At 50.5% G+C, this 18,077-nt stretch overlaps 1 protein-coding gene across 4 annotated transcripts in view; it reads left to right on the top strand.

Annotated features, from left to right (window-relative positions):
• UHRF1 (ubiquitin like with PHD and ring finger domains 1) overlaps window positions 1-18,071 on the top strand; it is a 28,122-nt gene extending 10,051 nt beyond the window's left edge. For 2 of the 4 annotated variants that reach the window (XM_030509671.1, XM_030509669.1), the window contains exons 2-13: window positions 7,982-8,144; window positions 10,856-11,119; window positions 11,862-12,034; window positions 12,445-12,660; window positions 13,525-13,631; window positions 13,821-14,007; window positions 14,704-14,827; window positions 14,915-15,022; window positions 15,704-15,808; window positions 16,669-16,775; window positions 17,556-17,718; window positions 17,818-18,071. In XM_030509671.1, the coding sequence (XP_030365531.1) occupies window positions 7,992-8,144; window positions 10,856-11,119; window positions 11,862-12,034; window positions 12,445-12,660; window positions 13,525-13,631; window positions 13,821-14,007; window positions 14,704-14,827; window positions 14,915-15,022; window positions 15,704-15,808; window positions 16,669-16,775; window positions 17,556-17,718; window positions 17,818-18,009 (1,899 nt within the window). In that variant the 5' untranslated portion in view covers window positions 7,982-7,991 and the 3' untranslated portion in view covers window positions 18,010-18,071. Of the gene's footprint in view, window positions 1-5,014; window positions 7,094-7,981; window positions 8,145-8,617; window positions 10,689-10,855; window positions 11,120-11,861; window positions 12,035-12,444; window positions 12,661-13,524; window positions 13,632-13,820; window positions 14,008-14,703; window positions 14,828-14,914; window positions 15,023-15,703; window positions 15,809-16,668; window positions 16,776-17,555; window positions 17,719-17,817 lie in introns of those variants that run through there. The other 2 variants (XM_030509668.1, XM_030509672.1) reach the window with 2 other exon arrangements.
• The last annotated feature ends 6 nt before the right edge of the window (window positions 18,072-18,077 follow it).

Raw genomic sequence — 18,077 nt, 5'->3', positions numbered from 1 at the left:
GGAGCAGGACATGCTCTCTCACTCTCAGCCCTTGCCTGGCTACAGCAGATAAGCGATGGCGAAACATGCTGCTGCTCAACTTTGCTGTGATTTTCAAGATAGGAGCCCCAACAATGCAGGAGTCTGCCTGGGGGAGGCTTCAGCTTTTTAATTAGCAATAACAAATCATTTAAAGTTTAGTTAATGTTTTGCTTTTCCATTTGTGCCTTTTCATCTCCAGATCTCAAAACCTGGTTTGAAACCATCAATTAAGCTTCCTGTTGTCTGTTCTCAAGATCAGTGGGGGAGGAAGCTGAGGCATGGGGAAGAATGATCTGAAGTCTTCTAAAGCTATTAAACTGATTGAGTCACCTTGTTTTTGGCCAGTGAATGCAGGAGATCTCAGGTCCCATTTCTGTAAGCCGTGAAGGCAGAGCAGGAGTTGTCAATGCTGTTTGAAAACGTGCTGTTAAGCTGACAGAAATGTAGGCAATTATCAGTGCTCAGCTTTGAGGTGGGAAGGAATCTCCCTTGAGCCAGGCTTAGCATGGAGCTGCTGGCTGGAAAGACCTCTGGAGGTCAGGCAGCCCAACCTGCTGCTTGAGCCAGGACTATTGGCAATGCCAGGTCAGCTCTGCTGTGGGCTTCGTCTTGCTGAGTCTTGAAAACTCCCAGGGATGAGGATCTCTCACAGCCTCTCTGGGACGGGGATCCAGCCTTGCGTTACGCTCCTAAGGAAGAAGCAGTTCTCAGTGTCCACTCTGACCTTCTGCAGCTTCTATTGTGGCTTTTGCCTCTTGTTTTACCACCTGCACTGCTGAGATTTTGTGCATTTGGCTGCGTGACATAAACTTTCTATTCTAGCATCACCTGGGAACCCTTCACCCAACCAACTCCCTGGCAGCGCATGGTCCCTCCTGTCATCCTCTTCCCTTCACAGGGGGAACCGTGCTTGTGAAGTGTTTCATGTCTTGTGTTAGAACTGAAGCTGTTTAGCAGATGTCACGCGGTGGCTTTTAGAGGTTGTGATGAGTGAAGGGGAAAAAATGGATGTTCTTGTCCGTCCTTTGAAGATCTGATGAATTGCTGGGGGGTTTTAGGAAGCAAGATCACTCCTGTGTTGTCTGAATGTTGGCCTGTATATGGAGAGCAGCTGCATCCTCAGGTAAAGCGTCAATGGTGCAAACTGTCAGTGAGTTCATGGCTGTGAAGTGCCTGAGTAGGCCAGTTGTGGTGGTGATGGTGAAAGTCCCATGAGGCAGGTTGTATTTCATCACCCGAGCGGGTAAACCAGCACTATCTGCACGGAACACCTTAATGTGGCTTGTAAGGTGGCACAGGCCAATGTGAGCACAAGTGGCAAGTGGTTTGCATGAGATAACCAATAATTATAATTAATGAGACAATGTTTAATATCTAAAGTGTGGCTTTAGCTACTAGGTCAAAATAGCAATGCCTGGAGCTCCTGCTTGATGGGAGACCTGCAGTGCCAGAACACTGAAAACCTGGAGGTTGCAATTTCAGAGCAAAGGTTTGTATGCTCATTTCTGTGGTTCTTGTTACGTATAAGCATAACGAGATATATTATATACATAAGCTGTGTATAAGCACCACACATGTGGTGCTTATACTGAACCAAGATCAGTTCTAAGGAGTTTGGTGGGTGCGGGAAAGACGTGGGAGGAAGCAGAGAAACATGTTTGGGGAAGGGAAGGGGAGTTGTGTTGGCTGCGCAACAAGCCCTGTGGCACTGGGCGATGCTTCCTCCAAGAGGCAGCATCCCATCAGTAACTCCAGCCTTTGTCCAAACCCTACATCATCATCAGGACATGGGGCAGAATCCTCCTGGTGATCCCCAGGCGTAAGCCCCATCTCCTGTGCCTGTGGGCAGCCAGGACACCCCTGCTGCCAACCCACCGCTCTTGTTTCAGCGTGGGGCTGCACGGGACGAGGCCTCTCCAGCGCCATCCTGCTCAGCTGTCCCAGTGCTGGTTGGGTTTGTTGAGCATGTGGAGGATTTGGAGGATGTTGGGTCCCCATTGTCAGGTGCAATTCCCTTCCCTGCTCTGTTGGTGCGTCACAGCTCAGCATCGTCCCTTTGGGGACCACACGTGCCACTGAAGCGCCACATCTACAAGTGTTCATCTGCTGCAACGGAAATGGTCTTGTTGCTCTTCCGTGGCATTTACTGCGTTAGTAACCTGCCATCATGCCATGGTCACCTCCCCCGGGGCACACAGAGGCACGAGAAAAGATGATTCAAGGGTGAGGAATGTGTTGCTTTGATTTCTGCTCCTTGGCTCTGTCAGGGAAAGCCCTTGGACTTCCAGCAGGCTGCTGGAGAGGCTCAGTGCTGCTGAGCTCCGGCGGCCTTGGTTTAGGAGCTGCAGCACCGTGTTGTCTGGAGCCCTCTGAGGGGACAGGGCAGCCTGTGAGCTTTGCCATTCGTTGCTGTGCAAAGTCCACAAGGTGTTTGCTGAGCGCCCTGTCGCAGCAGCCCTGCCCAAGGCCACAGTCTGATGGAACATCCTGTGTCCTTGAGGTAGTCCTGGGTGTCTGGATCCAGAGCACAGTGATGGAGGCAGGGCTGTGGCAGAAGACAGCTCCTTGCTGGACCGTGCCCTACGCCACCCATCGGTCAGTCTCTTTCACCGGTGTTTGCATGCGGATCTCGGCAGGCACCAGCCTGCTGTGACCTTCCGCAGCCGTACCCAAAGCTTCAGCCCGGCTCCTGCCTCCGCGGGGCTCTCCGAGCCTCCAAAGCGCTCTCCCACTGCAGGACGTGCTGCAGCTCTCTGCTGCCCTCACCCCGCTCCAGCGCAAACAGGACTTGCCCGGCTGCTGCTGCACATCCCTGGAGCTTCCCCGGCCCCTGCTTCCCCTCCAGCACCTCTACCCCAGCTTAAGGACAGGCAGCGGCAGCGGCTGGGGCCGGTTCCTGCCCTGAGCCCCGTCCTCAGGCTTTGCCCTGGCTGCAGGGAGCAGCCTCCTGGCTCCTTGGCTGCTCTCCCAGTCTCCCCGTTCACCTTTCTGCTGCTTTTCAGGGTGGTTTCTCCACACCCATCTGCTCCTCCCTCTGCTGCTGAGCTCTACCTCATCCCTTAGGTCAAGGTGGGATGGGTTAGCGCGGTGCTGGTTGGTTTTTGCTAGATGACAGATGTCTCCTGGCCCAGCTGAGTGTGTCCTCTCCATCTCAGCCCGTTGCTGAGACTCCTGCTCTTGCTTCCCCAGTAACCAGAGACACCGGCTTCCTTTGCGCTCCCCAGTCTTGGAGTTTGGCTACCTTCATGCCAAGTAGTTTGGAAATTGGAGGAAATACCTTTTTGCTCCCATAAAAGCACAACTGCAAATGCTTCCCCCAAAACCAAGAGGTTAAAAGTGGTATGTTGGAGCTATCTCGATTTTCCATAACCAACTGCCCTGGTTCAGGGAGTCCCGGCTCTCGGAGCACTTCCCATGGCTTGGGGATTAAGCCACACAACGTGTGCTAGAAGGGAAACATCATGCAAACCCCAGGACAGAGGTAGCAGAGTTTAGTTAAGGCATTGCTTAAACATTGGCAGGAGGAAGATTCAGCAACGGGGTGGAAGTTCATGGATGTTGAGTAGGAGAAAGTGAAGGATCTGAATGGCAACGGGAGACCTCTGTGTTCCCAGCTCAGATGGTTTTGCTTTGGGACCTGTTTCCCTGCACTGGTTTCCACATCTGAGCATTGATTTCCAAGCTCCACAAACCCCAAAGGATTTCTCTTAGGGAAGGTGGAAGCCAGAAGTAAGTTATTTGCACGTAAAGCAGCAATATTCCATCGGGACACTGAGGAGGGGAGGCCGCGCAGCGAGCTGGGGCCGAGGGTCGCTTCTTGGCGTTTTTTCCACCTCTATCAGGTAGAACAGTCCATTTCCCTTCCCCTGCGTGTGTCCTTCATGGTTGGCAAAGGATCTTCTCCTGTAGCTGCTCCTCTACAGCTTCCCCATCGCTGGGATGATTCCAGCGCCACGGCCAGTCCCTTGGGCAAGGCAGATGTGGCCTCTTGAGCTGGTGGGATCCAGGGGGTTTGCAGAAGGAGAAGCCAAAGGTGCACGTTCCTGAACCCGGATGGCTTCCCACAAGCTGAACAACTCCCTGTTAAACATATAGAGGGTGTTGGGATCTCTTGTGATGCTTCCTGTGGCTTCATGGCACCAGCGCCCTGCTATTTTTCCTGGCAAGTGCTATAAAGGCATTGTAAGGGATGGACTGGGAATCGTGGGGACTCCAACAGCCCACCCAAGGATACATTTGCCTCCGCTTGGAATTGGTAAGAGCAGCTCTCAATGTTTCTTCACCCAAGCCTTGTTTTAATGATGTTTATCAGCTGCCAGTTCTTATGTCCGTGCCTGGACTCTGGATTCTCCTAAACCATTGTGCCCAAACTTCACGTGGAACAATATTTCCATGGGCTGGAGACGGTTGGAATTCTTTTCTTGCTAACTGCATCTTTTTGCAAGTTAATTCACCAATTCTTTAGGTTTTCATAAGCTGAACTGGCCATCCCTGCTGGCAGAGGACCGGGATATTGTTTCCTCCCAGCATGGGGCATTTACCAGATGGCAGAACAGTGTTTTCAATCAGAATTGCAACTCCAAAGGAAAGAAATGCCTAAAATGAGCCGAAAGGGAGGAAACTAAAAATCCTCAGCCTCTGGGATAACTCCAATGTAACCAAGTCATGTTCTTTTCTTGCTGACAATCAATGGAAACCTGAGGCTTTGTCTCTCCAGCGCCAAGTTCTCTGGGAGCTGCCCTGGCAATGTTCTTGTTTAATCACAGAATCCCAGCGTGGTTTGGGTTGGAAGGGACCTTAAAACTCCTCCAGCTCCAACCCCCTGCCAGGGCAGGGACACCTTCCACTAGAGCAGGTTGCTCCAAGCCCCTGTGTCCAACCTGGCCTTGAACACTGCCAGGGATGGGGCAGCCACAGCTTCTCTGGGAAAAGTCTGTGCCAGCGCCTCAGCACCCTCACAGGGAAGAGCTTCTGCCTCAGAGCTCATCTCAATCTCCCCTCTGGCAGGTTAAAGCCATTCCCCTTGTCCTGTCCCCATTCCCTCTTGTCCTATCCCTTAATGGAAGGGAGGACCTTAAAAGGAGAGCAGGTATCATTCGACTCCTAATGAGAGCAACATTCCACTACTAGAATGACCTAGAATTGGGCCTTAAGTGCTCTGTAGACCCAAGCGAGCAGTGTGTAGGCTGCAGCATGGTTTTTGCTCTATGTGGATTCACTAAATGAGTAGAAGCTTCTCTAGAAGGTGGTGGCTGCTTGTTCTAACTCTGAGTTGACACTGGTCACAGGCAGCCACTGCCTGAAGCCTTTGCCTTGAGCAGCCTGTGTCCTAGAGGAAGCTCCCCACGCTGCGGGGGGAACCGCTGAGGGTAAAAGGACGTGTGTGCATGTCGCACGCTTGGATGCATATGGGTAGTTCCTAAATGGATGTGAGATGGGACCCTAATGGGGGGGGGGGGGGGGCAAGACCTGAAAGAGGGTAGTAAAAATCTGTCATTTAACTGTCCTGCATCTCAAAATCATGAGGGGTGTGGATTCTGCACTCCTCTGGCAATGGGATGTATGTGGGTGGTGGGATACGGATCCAGGTGTGCTGTTAAGCAAAACTAATTGGAACTTTAAGCCAGGACATCCAAACCTGAGGCGCTTCAGACTTGCAGCCTGTCCTTAGAAGGGTGAAAATATGTTTTCCAATTTTTCCAGTGTTTTCCAATGAGTTTTTCCTCCTTCTCTCTACAAGGTCTGTAGCATCCAGGAGCCCCCTCAGGCTGCAGGGCTTGCGGCTGCCCCTCAGGCTGCAGGGCTTGGGGCTGCCCAAGGGCAAGGGTAAGGCTCCAGTGCATCCAACAGGGAAAAACTGCCTTTCTGGGAAGGCAAAGCCCTCGGCTCTGAGAGGAAACGGAGCCTGAGTGCTGCAGGTCAGAGCCAAGGCTGTTGTGCGCTGACACACGCCTCACCTTTGGGACTAACTGAATCTAGGCCAGCGACTTCCAACCTGTGATCTCTGCCTTAACCGAGGGATCCCAAATGGATCCTGAGACAGGACAGGAGCAACGCTGAGGTTCCCTTGTGCATCCGTGCTCACTGCAGCAGCCGGCAGCTCGCGCTGGGGCCGGGAGGCTGCTGATCCCCCCCAGCCCGTTGTTTGGAGGGCGAGAGGTTGGGGGTAACCGGGAGAGGCCGCGTTGCCTTTCTCTTGGCGCGCCTCGTGTTCTCTTTGTCCGCAGGTTGCAGGGTCAGCGGAGCTGTTCCGGCAGCGCCCAACCCGCCGCCATTCCCGCTTTTCCCGCCCCGGTGTCTTCCCCCCCCCCCCCCAACCACCAATTTTCATGCTTTTAGACTCATTTTGAAGCTGAGTTTTCTCAGAAACCTCTTGGTAACCCCCTGCTCGCAGTTTACTCCATCCCACACCCGTCTGAGGCAAAGTTTACCATGCGCAATTTACTTGTAGTTGTAGTTTTGGGGGAAAAACATCCTCCCAGAGCAGCGCTTCCCATCGGCTTCGCTCTGCCGTGTCACCCAGGCCACGGTGTCACCAGCGGGGCTGGACGGGAGCCCCTGGAGCGACCTGGATCTAACGGCCCGGGGGGGGTTAGAGGCCTCTTGCGGATTGTTTGGATTATTCGGATTATTCTGGTTATTCAGTCCCGAAGGGCTGGGGAGCCCCCGCTGAGGAGGTGCATTGGGTGGCTGTGGGAGGGGGGGGTCACTCGGGTCTCCTCTCCCACTGGGCTCTCCGTGGCCCGGTTTGTGGAACAATAACGGGTCCCGGTGGCCGCGGGGCTTTCCCGGCACCGGACCCCGCGCTTTGGGAACTGCGGGATTTTGCGTCTCCCGGGTCGCGGATCCCCGGTGCAGCCCCCGGGGAGCGCCGGTCCCAGCGGGTGTCCCTGTGCCCCCCCCACCCCGGACCCCGGCTCCCGGGAGGCGGTGGCGGGGGCTCCGCCCCTCCCGCTCGTTCCCGCCAGCGGCGGCCAATGGGCGGGCGCCCGCCGCGCACGGGGCTTTTCCGCGCCAAACTCCAAAGCCCGCGGAGCGCAGCGCGGCACCGGCCTCCAGCACCGCCACGCCGGTGAGTCCCGCCGCGGCACCGGGACCGGGAGCGGGGGGATAGCGGGCGGAGGGGCTTTTCCCCGCCGTGTCCGTGCCGGGGCTGTTGCGGGAGCGGCTCCGCGGCGCCCAGGCCGATGACAGCTGCCGGGCCGCGGGTCCGCTGCTCCCCACACCCCGGCTCGGGGCCGGTCTCCGCGGGGCGCGGCCGCTCTGGTGCCGATTGGCGGGACGCGGCGCTCGGGGGTCACGGCAGCGGGACCGACCCCCGCTCCGTGCCCTGCAATGGGACCGTGGGGTGCCGGTCACCAGCGGTGCCTGGGGGGGGGCATCGCCCCGTTTGGCTTTCGGGGGTGATGCGGACGGGGCTGAGGGCACCGCTGACACCCGCGGGGTTTAACGCGGTCGGAAGGGAAGGAGCTGCCCCCTCCCCGGGTGAGCGCGCGGGTCGCGGGGCTGCGGCCGCCGCCCCCCCCCAGCCCGTCCGGCGCCGCGGGGAGCTCGCTCGCACCGGGCCGGCGGGCGGTGACGGGCCCCTTTAAGACGCCCAAATGCATCCCATTTGCATGATCTCGCGAGACTTGGGGGTGGGGGCGGTGGGCGGGGCCCCCGCGAGAGCGGACGGAGCGGTTTCAATTGTGGCGCGAGATACAGTTGGCGCGCGCCCGCGGAGCGGCACGGGCGCAGCCGGGAGCCGTTAGGCTTCGGCGTGGGAGGACTCGGGGGGCGGGACTAAAGCCGCCAGTAACCAATCAGTGCTGGAACCGGCCGGGCTGTTGACCAATAGCGTGTGGGGGGGGGAAGAAAGGGGGCGTGGCCGTAGGTTGCGCGGTCCCATTGATGCGGTTCCCGGCGGGCCGGTACCGTGGTTCTGACCCCGATCGCTTCTCGGTGTCCCCGGTTCGAGCAGCACCGGCGCCATGTGGATCCAGGTACGCACCATGGACGGGAAGGAGACTCACCGCGTGGATTCGCTTTCCAAGCTCACCAAGGTGGAAGGGCTGCGGCTGCGGATACACGAGGTTTTCGGTGTCGAGCCACACCGGCAACGGCTCTTCTACCGCGGCAAGCAGGTACCGGCGCGGCGGGGGGCGTCTGACAGCCCCGAACCCCCTGCAGCGGGGGACGCGGGAGGGCGGGAGGGGGCTCCGCAGCCGCTCCACTCACCCCCCCCCAACCATGTCCCCGCCATCTGGGGAGCGGTATCTTCATTTATTCTGTTTAATTGCCCAAAACCGGGGTGTTCTGCTGCCATCTAGTGTCTCCCCGCGCTGCGGGGCCTCACTGCGAGGGTGGCCCTTTAGTTGTTTCGAAGGTGTTTTTCTTCTTCTTTATCATCTAACCTGTCCCTTTTCTGCCTTGACACCGCTGCTGGGATGTGTCCGCAAACACAGTTGTTCCAGGGGTTCTTGCCTTATGAATTGTACCCCTTGGAAAGCCACCAAGAGCCGATTTCCCCCCTTTTTTCCTTGTAAATTGGGATAGCAGCTTGTGGGTTTTAAGTTGTTCTGCTCTTAAATGGAAATCTTACGAAGTAAAGATCTTGCTGTGACATTTCGAGTATGTTCTCGGCAGTATCGCAGTTGGACGACAACTATTTTCTTCCACCGAGTTAATAATCTCTCAAAATTAATCTTAAAACCAACCAAACCTGTTTTAAAATACGTTTTCAAGTACACTTTTTTCCAATACGCTGTTTTTAGACCCATTTTTCAAACTTATTGTCCGAAGAATCCTCTTTTCAAACACCTTTTTCCATCCCCTGCGCTGCTGAACCTTCCCACTCAAGAAACTCCGCTGGCGCTTGGTTGTTCAGGGACATTTATGGCAGAGATAGCAGCTGCTTTGGGCTGCAGCCAAATCCCATGGGATAGGTGGTGTTAGACCATCTCTTCTAGTCTCTTTTTCCCACCTTTCCCTCCATTTTAGGGTGACTAGAGCTGGTGGTGGGTTAGAATTAGCAGGTGTGACTGGAGGATATGGAAATACACCTGGATTAGCTTTAATCTGACAAATTTGGGTACCAGTAGCAGTATAAGAGGCTTGTAGGAACGTGGAGCATCTCCGAAGGGCTTGTGCCACCTCTTTTCTGTTGCATTAGTGTAGTTTTGGGTGCAGTAATTGCCCATTTGTGGCTGTAGATGAAGTGATAGGGGAGGGTTGGTCCAGGGTATGGCAGCGCCGCGCTGAAGCCTGTGCAGAGGAGCAGATTTTCAGTAGAAGTGATAACTTGTTTCGGCGAGGATGTTCTTGCCTTACAAAGACAATTCCTCTTTGTGCACTTCCAGTATCCTTCCTTTAGGCGTGGTTTTCGACAGAAACATTCACCCCGTGGGTTTTAACCTCCCTTGGGCATCCTTCCCCCGCTGCGCTTTGCCTGCCCTTCTCAATCGTTAAGAAATCTCCCACTTCTTCTTTGGGAAGCTTTTAAAATGGTGTTGGGAAAAGCCTTGTTCATGGAGAGACCCATGGCCTTTGTTCGAGGTGCGGCCGCGGCTGCTGGCGCCTCTTCCAGCCCATTCTCCGAGCCCCCGCGGGTTTGGGGCCTGTGCCCGGGCTCGGCTTTTCCGTCCCTGTCAGCACCTGCTGCCTCTGGTGCTCCTGGGTGATAACGACACCATGTTCAATGCTAAGTCTTGGTGACCCCGTCTCTTTGTTGAGAAAGAACCAGGTTCTGGTTTGTTCTTGTGTATCTCGAGGGGTTTTCATCTCGAAAAAGCCCAGATCTCTTCCTGGCCAGTCAGGTTTCCAGGGATTGTTCCACAGCTGGTTTCTGCCATAAATCAGAACTGAGTTCTCCTGGCGATTCCTGTGAAGGGTAAATTTTTGTGGTTTTGCTCTGTTTCCCCCCGATAGAGAACAAAGCTCGGGGGATTGCTTTTTCTGGTGCTTTGGGCTGGAAGGGGATGATCATTTCCTGTATAATTTCTTAGTCAGACCTTAAATATGTGGTGAAGCTTGTCTAAACGTCTGCCTGCGCTGTGGGCTCGAGGGTTACAGTTTAACTCTAAAATGGAAGCGCTCCTCAGAGTTCTGGGAAGGTAACTGAGAGACCTCATGGTTGTCTGGCCTTCTTGCAGGGGTAGGATCTACAGCCGATGCCAGACTTGCTGGTACACTTAGAGAGGCTGTGAAACTAGGCCGTGCTGTGCTAAAAAGTGAGGGGGTAGTTTCAAATTGAATTGAATCTCTTTTGATTTTACATTCAATGGAAAACTTGTGTGCTTGCCCAGAGAGAAGCAAGTGATGAGCTCTTTGGCTTCTACATAATCCCATGTTTAACAGAGCGATGCTGTAACTGTCATCCGGAATGTACATGATTCCAGTCTAAAGATTAGTCCAAGTTGATGTTCCGATGTGTCCGAATTAAGGAATAAAGAACTTCCTTTTGAGTTAGCAAGTAGTGTGGAATTACCTTTAAATCCTGATAGGGAGCGTAGGGGATCTGTAGTTCTTTAAGTCTTCCTTCTTCCCAGAATTGATACCTTGGGAATGTAATGCAAACCCTTTCAGATCTCCTAGAATGCTGTGGCTTACTCTGGGTAGTGAGTCTACCGCAGCGTGGAAGTCTTGTTCTCCTGCCTTGCACAGTCTGTTGAGGAAAGAACATTTCTATGGTAAGAATAACAATCCATAAGGAACTGTGGTGCTGAAGTTCATGCCAAGTTCCTTGAGTGCTCATGGTTTGAAAGCAACGTGCTCTGTCTCGGCGCGTAGGGCCGATCACGGCGCGATGGGTGGCTCTGAACTGGAATAACCAGCTGCTTTCGCTGCTTTCCTGCAGATGGAAGATGGTCACTCCCTTTTCGATTACAGCGTCGGCCTGAACGATATTGTTCAACTCCTGGTGAGACAAAGCCCCGCGGTGCTTCCCGCTGTTAGCAAGGAAAAGGATCCTGAGCTCTCGGACACAGACTCTGGCTGCGGCTCAGGCCAAAGCGAATCTGACAAAAGCTCTCACAATGGTGAAGGTGCCCTGGAACTGGAGGGACAGCCCAGCACCGCGGCACAGCCCGACTGGACCGACCCGGGCTTCGGCCTCTATAAGGTGAGGTGTTACAGAGCTGAGGTTCCTGGGAACTGCACCCGCAGGGGAACTGTTCTCTGGAGTTGGGAATTTCTGGAACTCTTTTATGCCCTCATTCTGTGGGTACTGGTTTTTTCTTTCTTAAACCCTCCACCACCAAACAAAAAAATACCAACCAAGCCACAAACCCACTCAATGCCACATGCTGTAGGCCAGAATGTTTTATTTTTCATGTTATCCTTTTAACTAAAACTACAATACGTGAGTTGATTCAAATAAAAAGCATTCAGAGTGCCTGTTTTGATTTAAAAACTCTGAATCCTTTTTGCTCGGAGTCACTGCATTTGTCAAAGCTGAAACTTCCTTGAATGAACAAAAGAAAATCTCAACCAGCTGTTCCAAATCCTTTTACTTGCCTGTTTCAATGGATTTTATTACAGATCTAGTGATGCCTTTGCCCAGACTATGAGCTAGCCGCTCTGGAAGTCCGTTACAGACTGCCTGATAAGGGTCTGTGCTAGATAAGAAGCCTGTTTGTGCTCATGCTGGTGCAGAATGGATATTTAGCCTTAGTGGCTCAACCTGAGAAGACTATTTCAATTGGGATTGGGAAGGTGAAGGCGAAGGAAATTTAATTTTTATGATGATCTGTTAAATATCTTGATACTGAAGTTCTTGGGATGATTGAATTTTTAACAGACTTGGAAACGAATGCTTAATTGGAAAGCCCATTTTAGCGAGCTGTGTACTTTGCTTTGTGTAGATCAATGACCTGGTCGACGCTCGAGATATGAATATGGGGGCATGGTTTGAAGCCCAGGTTGTAAATGTAAGCAGAAAAAAACCTGCAAGTGCATCAGCTGAGAGCTGCTCAGATCCTGACCAGCCGACAGCCATTCCTGAAGAAGACGTAATATATCATGTGAAATATGAAGAGTGAGTTTTGTTACGTTCTTGGCTAATAAAGTCATTTGGATCATGATGTTGATGGGAAATTTGATTGTAGAGATCCACAGGGTAAAACAGAACTGGGCTGATGCAGTAATAGAGCCCTGTTAGCTGTAAGTTTGTCTTACAGCTGGAATTCCAGGGGGCTGGAGTCATGTTTTTACAAATATGGAATGCTGCTATCCAAGTTTTTAGTGGGATACAATAGCAGCAGAGCCAGGTTGCCCCATGCTGGCTGTGGCTGAGTGGGAAAAGGAGATTTTGTTCTTGATGATATTCTTGCGTCTTGCATCAGTTCATAAATTGACCTGTCTGGATAAAATTGATCACTTGTAACAACTGTGATGTTGAATCTGATTTTCCTTCTCTGTCCCTCCCTGCCTTCCTTCTGCTCCAAGTTATCCAGAGAATGGAGTTGTACAGTTGAGTTCCAATGATGTACGGGCTCGTGCACGGACTATTTTGAAGTGGCACCAGCTGGAAGTGGGGCAGGTGGTGATGGTCAACTACAACCCCGACGAGCCGAAGGAGAGAGGGTTTTGGTACGATGCAGAGATCCTGCAGAAAAGGGAAATGAAAATGATCAAGGAGATAAATGCAAAGATATTACTTGGGTAAGCAAATTGTAATGTGGAATCAACTGAATTCACTGCTTAAGCTTCTAAGTCTGAGTGACTGTTGGAGAACGGATGCAGCGAAAAGGGTGTGATGGAGATGCTGGGGGAGGTGAGAAGCGGGACTGTCCTTTTGGGTGGCTGACTTCCTTGTCCTGCACTTCTGGTCAACTGCTGCTGCAGGAATCGGGCACTCTGAGGAGTTGCAGGGCATGAGCAACGTGAGCTCTGGAGTCGTGCAGTGCCCCATATTTGCTAGGAGGCAAAGAGCTGTTTGCTGTGGTAACTACCCATAATGGCTTTACAAAAACTGCAGTGTACTATTTTGTGCTAGATATAATAATGTAGACTGAACCCTCACTTTATAAAGATGATGAAAAATTACTCCAGTTCTCTCCTGAAGGAGTAAGTGAGCCCACATATAAGGGAATCTAAACTTTAGGGAGACAAAGTGTGTGTGTGTGTGTGTGTGTGTGTATATATCTTTTTAATTTTCAGTAATTTTCACAGGGTTGCCAGAATGTTCCTCTTTTTTCCTCTCACCACAGTGATTTTGACTTTTAAACTATAAAATATGAGGAGAAGTAGTCTGAAATACATTTTTGGGGTAGAAGAGTCACTGGAATGCTACAAGTGCTGGAGTTTTCATTAAGACAAAAGGGGTTACACTTGAATTGCATGAAGATGGTGTGACTCGTGGTGATGCTGTCATGCCACTGGCCCAGCTCACACGGTGCTGGAGCAGGTTTTGTGTGATACAGGACTAAAGCCAGATCATGCACATTGCTGAGGAGCCTCCACAGCTGTGAACTCTGATCCTTTCACAGTCTGATCTTTCATCCTGTCCTCACCTTCTCCTTACAGGGATGCTGGTGATTCCTTGAATGACTGCAGAATTATATTAGTGGATGAAATTTATAAAATAGAAGAACCAGGCAGTGCTTGTCCACTTACTGCTCCTCCAGTCAAACGTGAGTCTGTTGCATAGTTCTTGTGTGTCTCAGAGACACGGGATATTCTGGGATATTCTGATTGTCGTTGTGAGGATCAAAGGTCTGAGAGTTCCAGGACGCCTGTAGTTGTGACACCTTTGTCTGTTTCCAGTGTATCTTGGTGCTTTCTGGAGCCTGAAGGGGGCTGTGGTTTCTTTCTGCTCGCAGGCCAGAATGGACCTGTGTGTAAAGCTTGTAAGGACAACCCGAACAAGACCTGCAGAATCTGTGCTTGCCATATCTGTGGAGGCAAACAAGATCCAGATAAACAGCTCATGTGTGATGAGTGCGATATGGCTTTCCACATCTACTGCCTCAACCCTCCCCTCAGCAGCATACCAGACGATGAGGACTGGTGAGTTCTCTGTGTGCTGTTGCAATTACTGTCTGATTAGGGGCAGAAAGTGAGGGCTTCGCACTGCCCTTAGGTGGCAATATCGTGACTGTAGAGCTGAAGAGCTGCTTGTGTGTGTTTGGGTTTTTTGGTAGGACTTCGTAGCTTTCCTCAAGCATCAGTTTAGTCAGAGCATCTTTTAAGCCAGTGGCTTACAAACTTCTTTTCCTAGTTTTGGGATCTCTATACCTGTCAAAGAGAAGTGGAGCTACCTGTAAACTGCAAACCTGATGCCAAGAGGCTTAACTTGTGTTTTTATGGGTTCCTTACAAGTAGCCTGCTCCATCACCATATTAGGCTGGTGATATGTACTCTTCTATGAAATATATATCGTGATATCTATACAGAGATAGATAATGAAATACACCTGTGTCTATGCATATAGATAGTGAAATACACTGTTTTATTCCTTGTCCTGTTTCAGCATTTTATACAAGGATTTTATGGTACAGCTGATTTCCTGACACATCTGCAATGGCTCAGGAGCTTGTGTAGAACACTAGCTAATCCCAGTGTAATTCCTGTATGGAGAGTTGTTTTGGTGTCCTGTCTAGTTTCACGTGGGAAAATTGTAACATAACTCAGTGTGTTTTGAGGAAATTCTCTTTCAATTTAAGGCTTTGCTACTAGTTAATTTTCATTGACTGGTGACTTTAGGTATTGCCCTGAATGTCGAAATGATGCAAGTGAGGTGGTTTTAGCAGGAGAGAAATTAAAAGACAGTAAAAAGAAACAAAAGATGGCATCTGCTAATTCATCCTCGCGGAGAGACTGGGGCAAGGTCAGTTCAAAAGCCGTTTTCTTTTGAAGAATAGTGTGTGTTAGTTCCTTGTCATTCTTGCCTGATGGGTCTTGCTCCTTGGAACAGGGCATGGCTTGTGTCGGTCGCACAAAGGAATGTACCATTGTCCCCTCGAACCACTATGGACCAATTCCTGGGATTCCGGTTGGCACCATGTGGAAGTTCAGAGTTCAGGTAGGAAGCTAAATCCTGAGCACTGTAGGGAAAAATGGGAACGATCCAGCTCTTAGGAGAAACCTGAAACAGTTGATCTCGGAGTGTATGGTGCTGGATATGGAAGTGCAGAAAGGAAAGAATTCTGGCTTTGTGTAGCTCAAGTGGGCCATAACTAATGCTGCATTGTCCAGGCGTTTCAAGGGTGTGTTTGGGTGTTTTAGTGGTTTTTGGTTTTGATAACTCAGAACCCCAAACCTGTCTGTTTCCAATAGTTTGTCCTGGAGGTGTGTGGTATCTCCCACTTGTTCTCCTGGGAAGGGTCTCTCAAACACCCAGCCACATTAAAAGGTGGTTTTCTCATCCTGTTAGAAAACTGGGGAAGAAAATCACTGGCCTGGCCAGATCCTGTTTTCAAGTGTTAGTTACTAGAAGTCTTCCAAAACTAATCTCCTCATAGAAACGTTTCATTTTCATATCTATATTCTATTTCTATTTCTGTAATTTTTTAATAAGCAATCTCAGTGAGAGAGATCCAAACTTCTAAATTCATTACAGTGTTGAGAACGTGCTTTCATGCTGTACCAGATGCAAACCAGATCTGTAGCAGTACTGTTAGTAAACTTGGTTCCAAGACCAGTGGGTATCTGTGCTGGCTGGAGCCTGTGGGCAGCACTTACCAAGCAAACGTTTCCCTTTCAGGTGAGTGAATCTGGCGTTCACAGGCCCCACGTTGCAGGGATCCACGGCAGGAGTAATGATGGTGCCTATTCCTTGGTTCTGGCAGGGGGCTATGAAGATGACATAGTAAGTGAATCTTGCTTATTTTTGCCTGAGAACCAAACTAACTTGTTGTTCAAACAAAGACTTGGCCTTAGTTATGTTTTTACATTCTCTATTGGGTGCTTCCCCATCTTGATGATACTTAAGCAAAGCACAATCCAGTCATATGTGCCAACCTGAGAAATGGGGTCACTGGAATGAAGTTTAATATGTTTATGTCAGCTTTTATTCCAAGAGTCCTCAGCTGCCTTCTTAGGGTCTCTGTCACACCCACAGCTTGAACAGTCTCCTGGTATATTCTGCCGGATCTTTGTGTGTCAGGGGAGTGTTCAGAACTAAACCAAGGACAAAAGTCCTACTTCTGATTACACAGCTTGGTTCTGCCAGTCAAACCAAGCCCTCGAGAGGCTGTGCCAGGCTCTGCTGCTCATTCTTGCAGACACTGCTGCATCCCAAGCCTGTGCTCCCTTACCCTGACCTGGTAAAGCTCATGTAAAACAGCCACGGATCTCTGTAGCCATTCTAAGTGTTAATTCTGAGTGCAAGGTCATGTAACTTGTGCCTCAGCGCTTACACTGTTACGTGATCCTCATGTGGAACATGCCCCTGCGCTTCCAAGCTGGTTCTGTGCGAGCAGCATACCGCTCTCTTGGCAGAGCTCTTTTGGCACTGTTTGGGTGTGTGACAACACAACAGTTGTCACCCTGACTCTTCTCTCTGACAATCTAAGGGAGCGCCACAGACTAACCGAGTCTGGCAGTTAAAGGGAGGAAGCATCTTTCCTTTTTTGAGAATACCACATTAAAGCTGCTTGATTAAAAGACTCATCTGCTTCTATTGAATGATCTTTGTGAATGTGTCGAAACCATCCATATACGTTTCAGGATCATGGAAATTCCTTCACATATACAGGGAGCGGAGGGCGCGATCTTTCTGGGAACAAACGCACAGCGGAACAGTCTTGTGATCAAAAACTCACCAACATGAACAGGTCAGTGCCGTTAGTGCTCCATTTCTGACCTCGGAGCTGGCAGTGTGTCAACCTGGAAAACTGTTTGTCCTGTTTGTGTCAAAAGGAATTGGCTAAGTGGAAAAACCTGTGAGAACTGGGTTTCAACTGCTGTCTTTAGGCTGCAGATCAGTTGCACAATGGAAATGCTTCTTGCAGTACACTATAAATGAAACAGGATTGTAAATGGTATTAGGCTCAGATTTAATATTGACTGAAACTTAAGAAACGGAGGAGTAAATTAGAGTAGAAGTTTTCATACTGTCTCCTGAAGACCTTTGCAGCCACTGGTCACTTGTAATTCTGAACGATTGCTCTTATGAGTAACTGTGGACTCGAGTGGAGGAGGTTGCCCATGCAATGTAATGAATAATCAGCATATTTAAATGTGGTCCTCACTGAGGAGGCTTAATTACTGCCTCTCTCAGTGTTATAGAAGGCACTTGAAGGTGTTACAAAAAGCCTGGCTACATCCTTTTTCCTTGGAAGAGATTCAGAAGAGGCTCTTTCTGTATCTCCAAAGAGGCAGCAGCAGCTTCCAGTTTCTTGGTAGTCATTGCTGTGGCTCAGCACAATGCCAGTACACTGCTACTCTCAGAGGTGTACTCGACTCTATCCATGTGTTGCTCTGAGTAAAATCGTAGTTAAGTTTATTACTTCTTAGTAGCTGGTTTACTGTGTGAGCTTTGCTTTCTCCTCCTTCGGACTCTTAAGGAGTTCTGCCTGGTAAACCCTCTAAGCTGACTGGACTTTCTTTTCCAGAGCTCTGGCTTTGAACTGCAGTGCCCCCATCAATGATAAAAATGGAGCTGAAGCCAAGGACTGGAGAGCTGGAAAGCCAGTCCGAGTGGTGAGGAATGTGAAAGGTGGCAAACATAGTAAATACGCTCCTGTGGAAGGGAACAGATATGACGGAATATATAAGGTAAGAAGGATCTGAAGTCGCCTACTGAATTAGGGGGAGATAATTTGGTTATCAAAGCGTTTTTATAGCATATAATGGACCTGACTCTGACTTTTTTAGGTTGTGAAATACTGGCCTGAGACAGGGAAATCTGGATTTTTAGTGTGGCGTTACTTACTTAGGAGGGATGATGAAGAACCTGCTCCTTGGACTAAAGAAGGAAAGGACAGGATGAAAAAGCTTGGCCTAACCATGCAGGTACTCTTTTGGAACATTCTTGGGGTTACCCGGGGCAATGAACTTGATGGATAGAAGGAACTTTTTGATCATATGTTCTTACTGAGGATGACCCTTGTGTAAGAATGAAGACAGCCCACCCT

Source organism: Strigops habroptila, chromosome 20 (assembly GCF_004027225.2).
Source record: "Strigops habroptila isolate Jane chromosome 20, bStrHab1.2.pri, whole genome shotgun sequence".
NCBI lineage: Eukaryota > Metazoa > Chordata > Aves > Psittaciformes > Psittacidae > Strigops > Strigops habroptila.
This window is presented reverse-complemented; position numbering and strand designations above follow the sequence as displayed.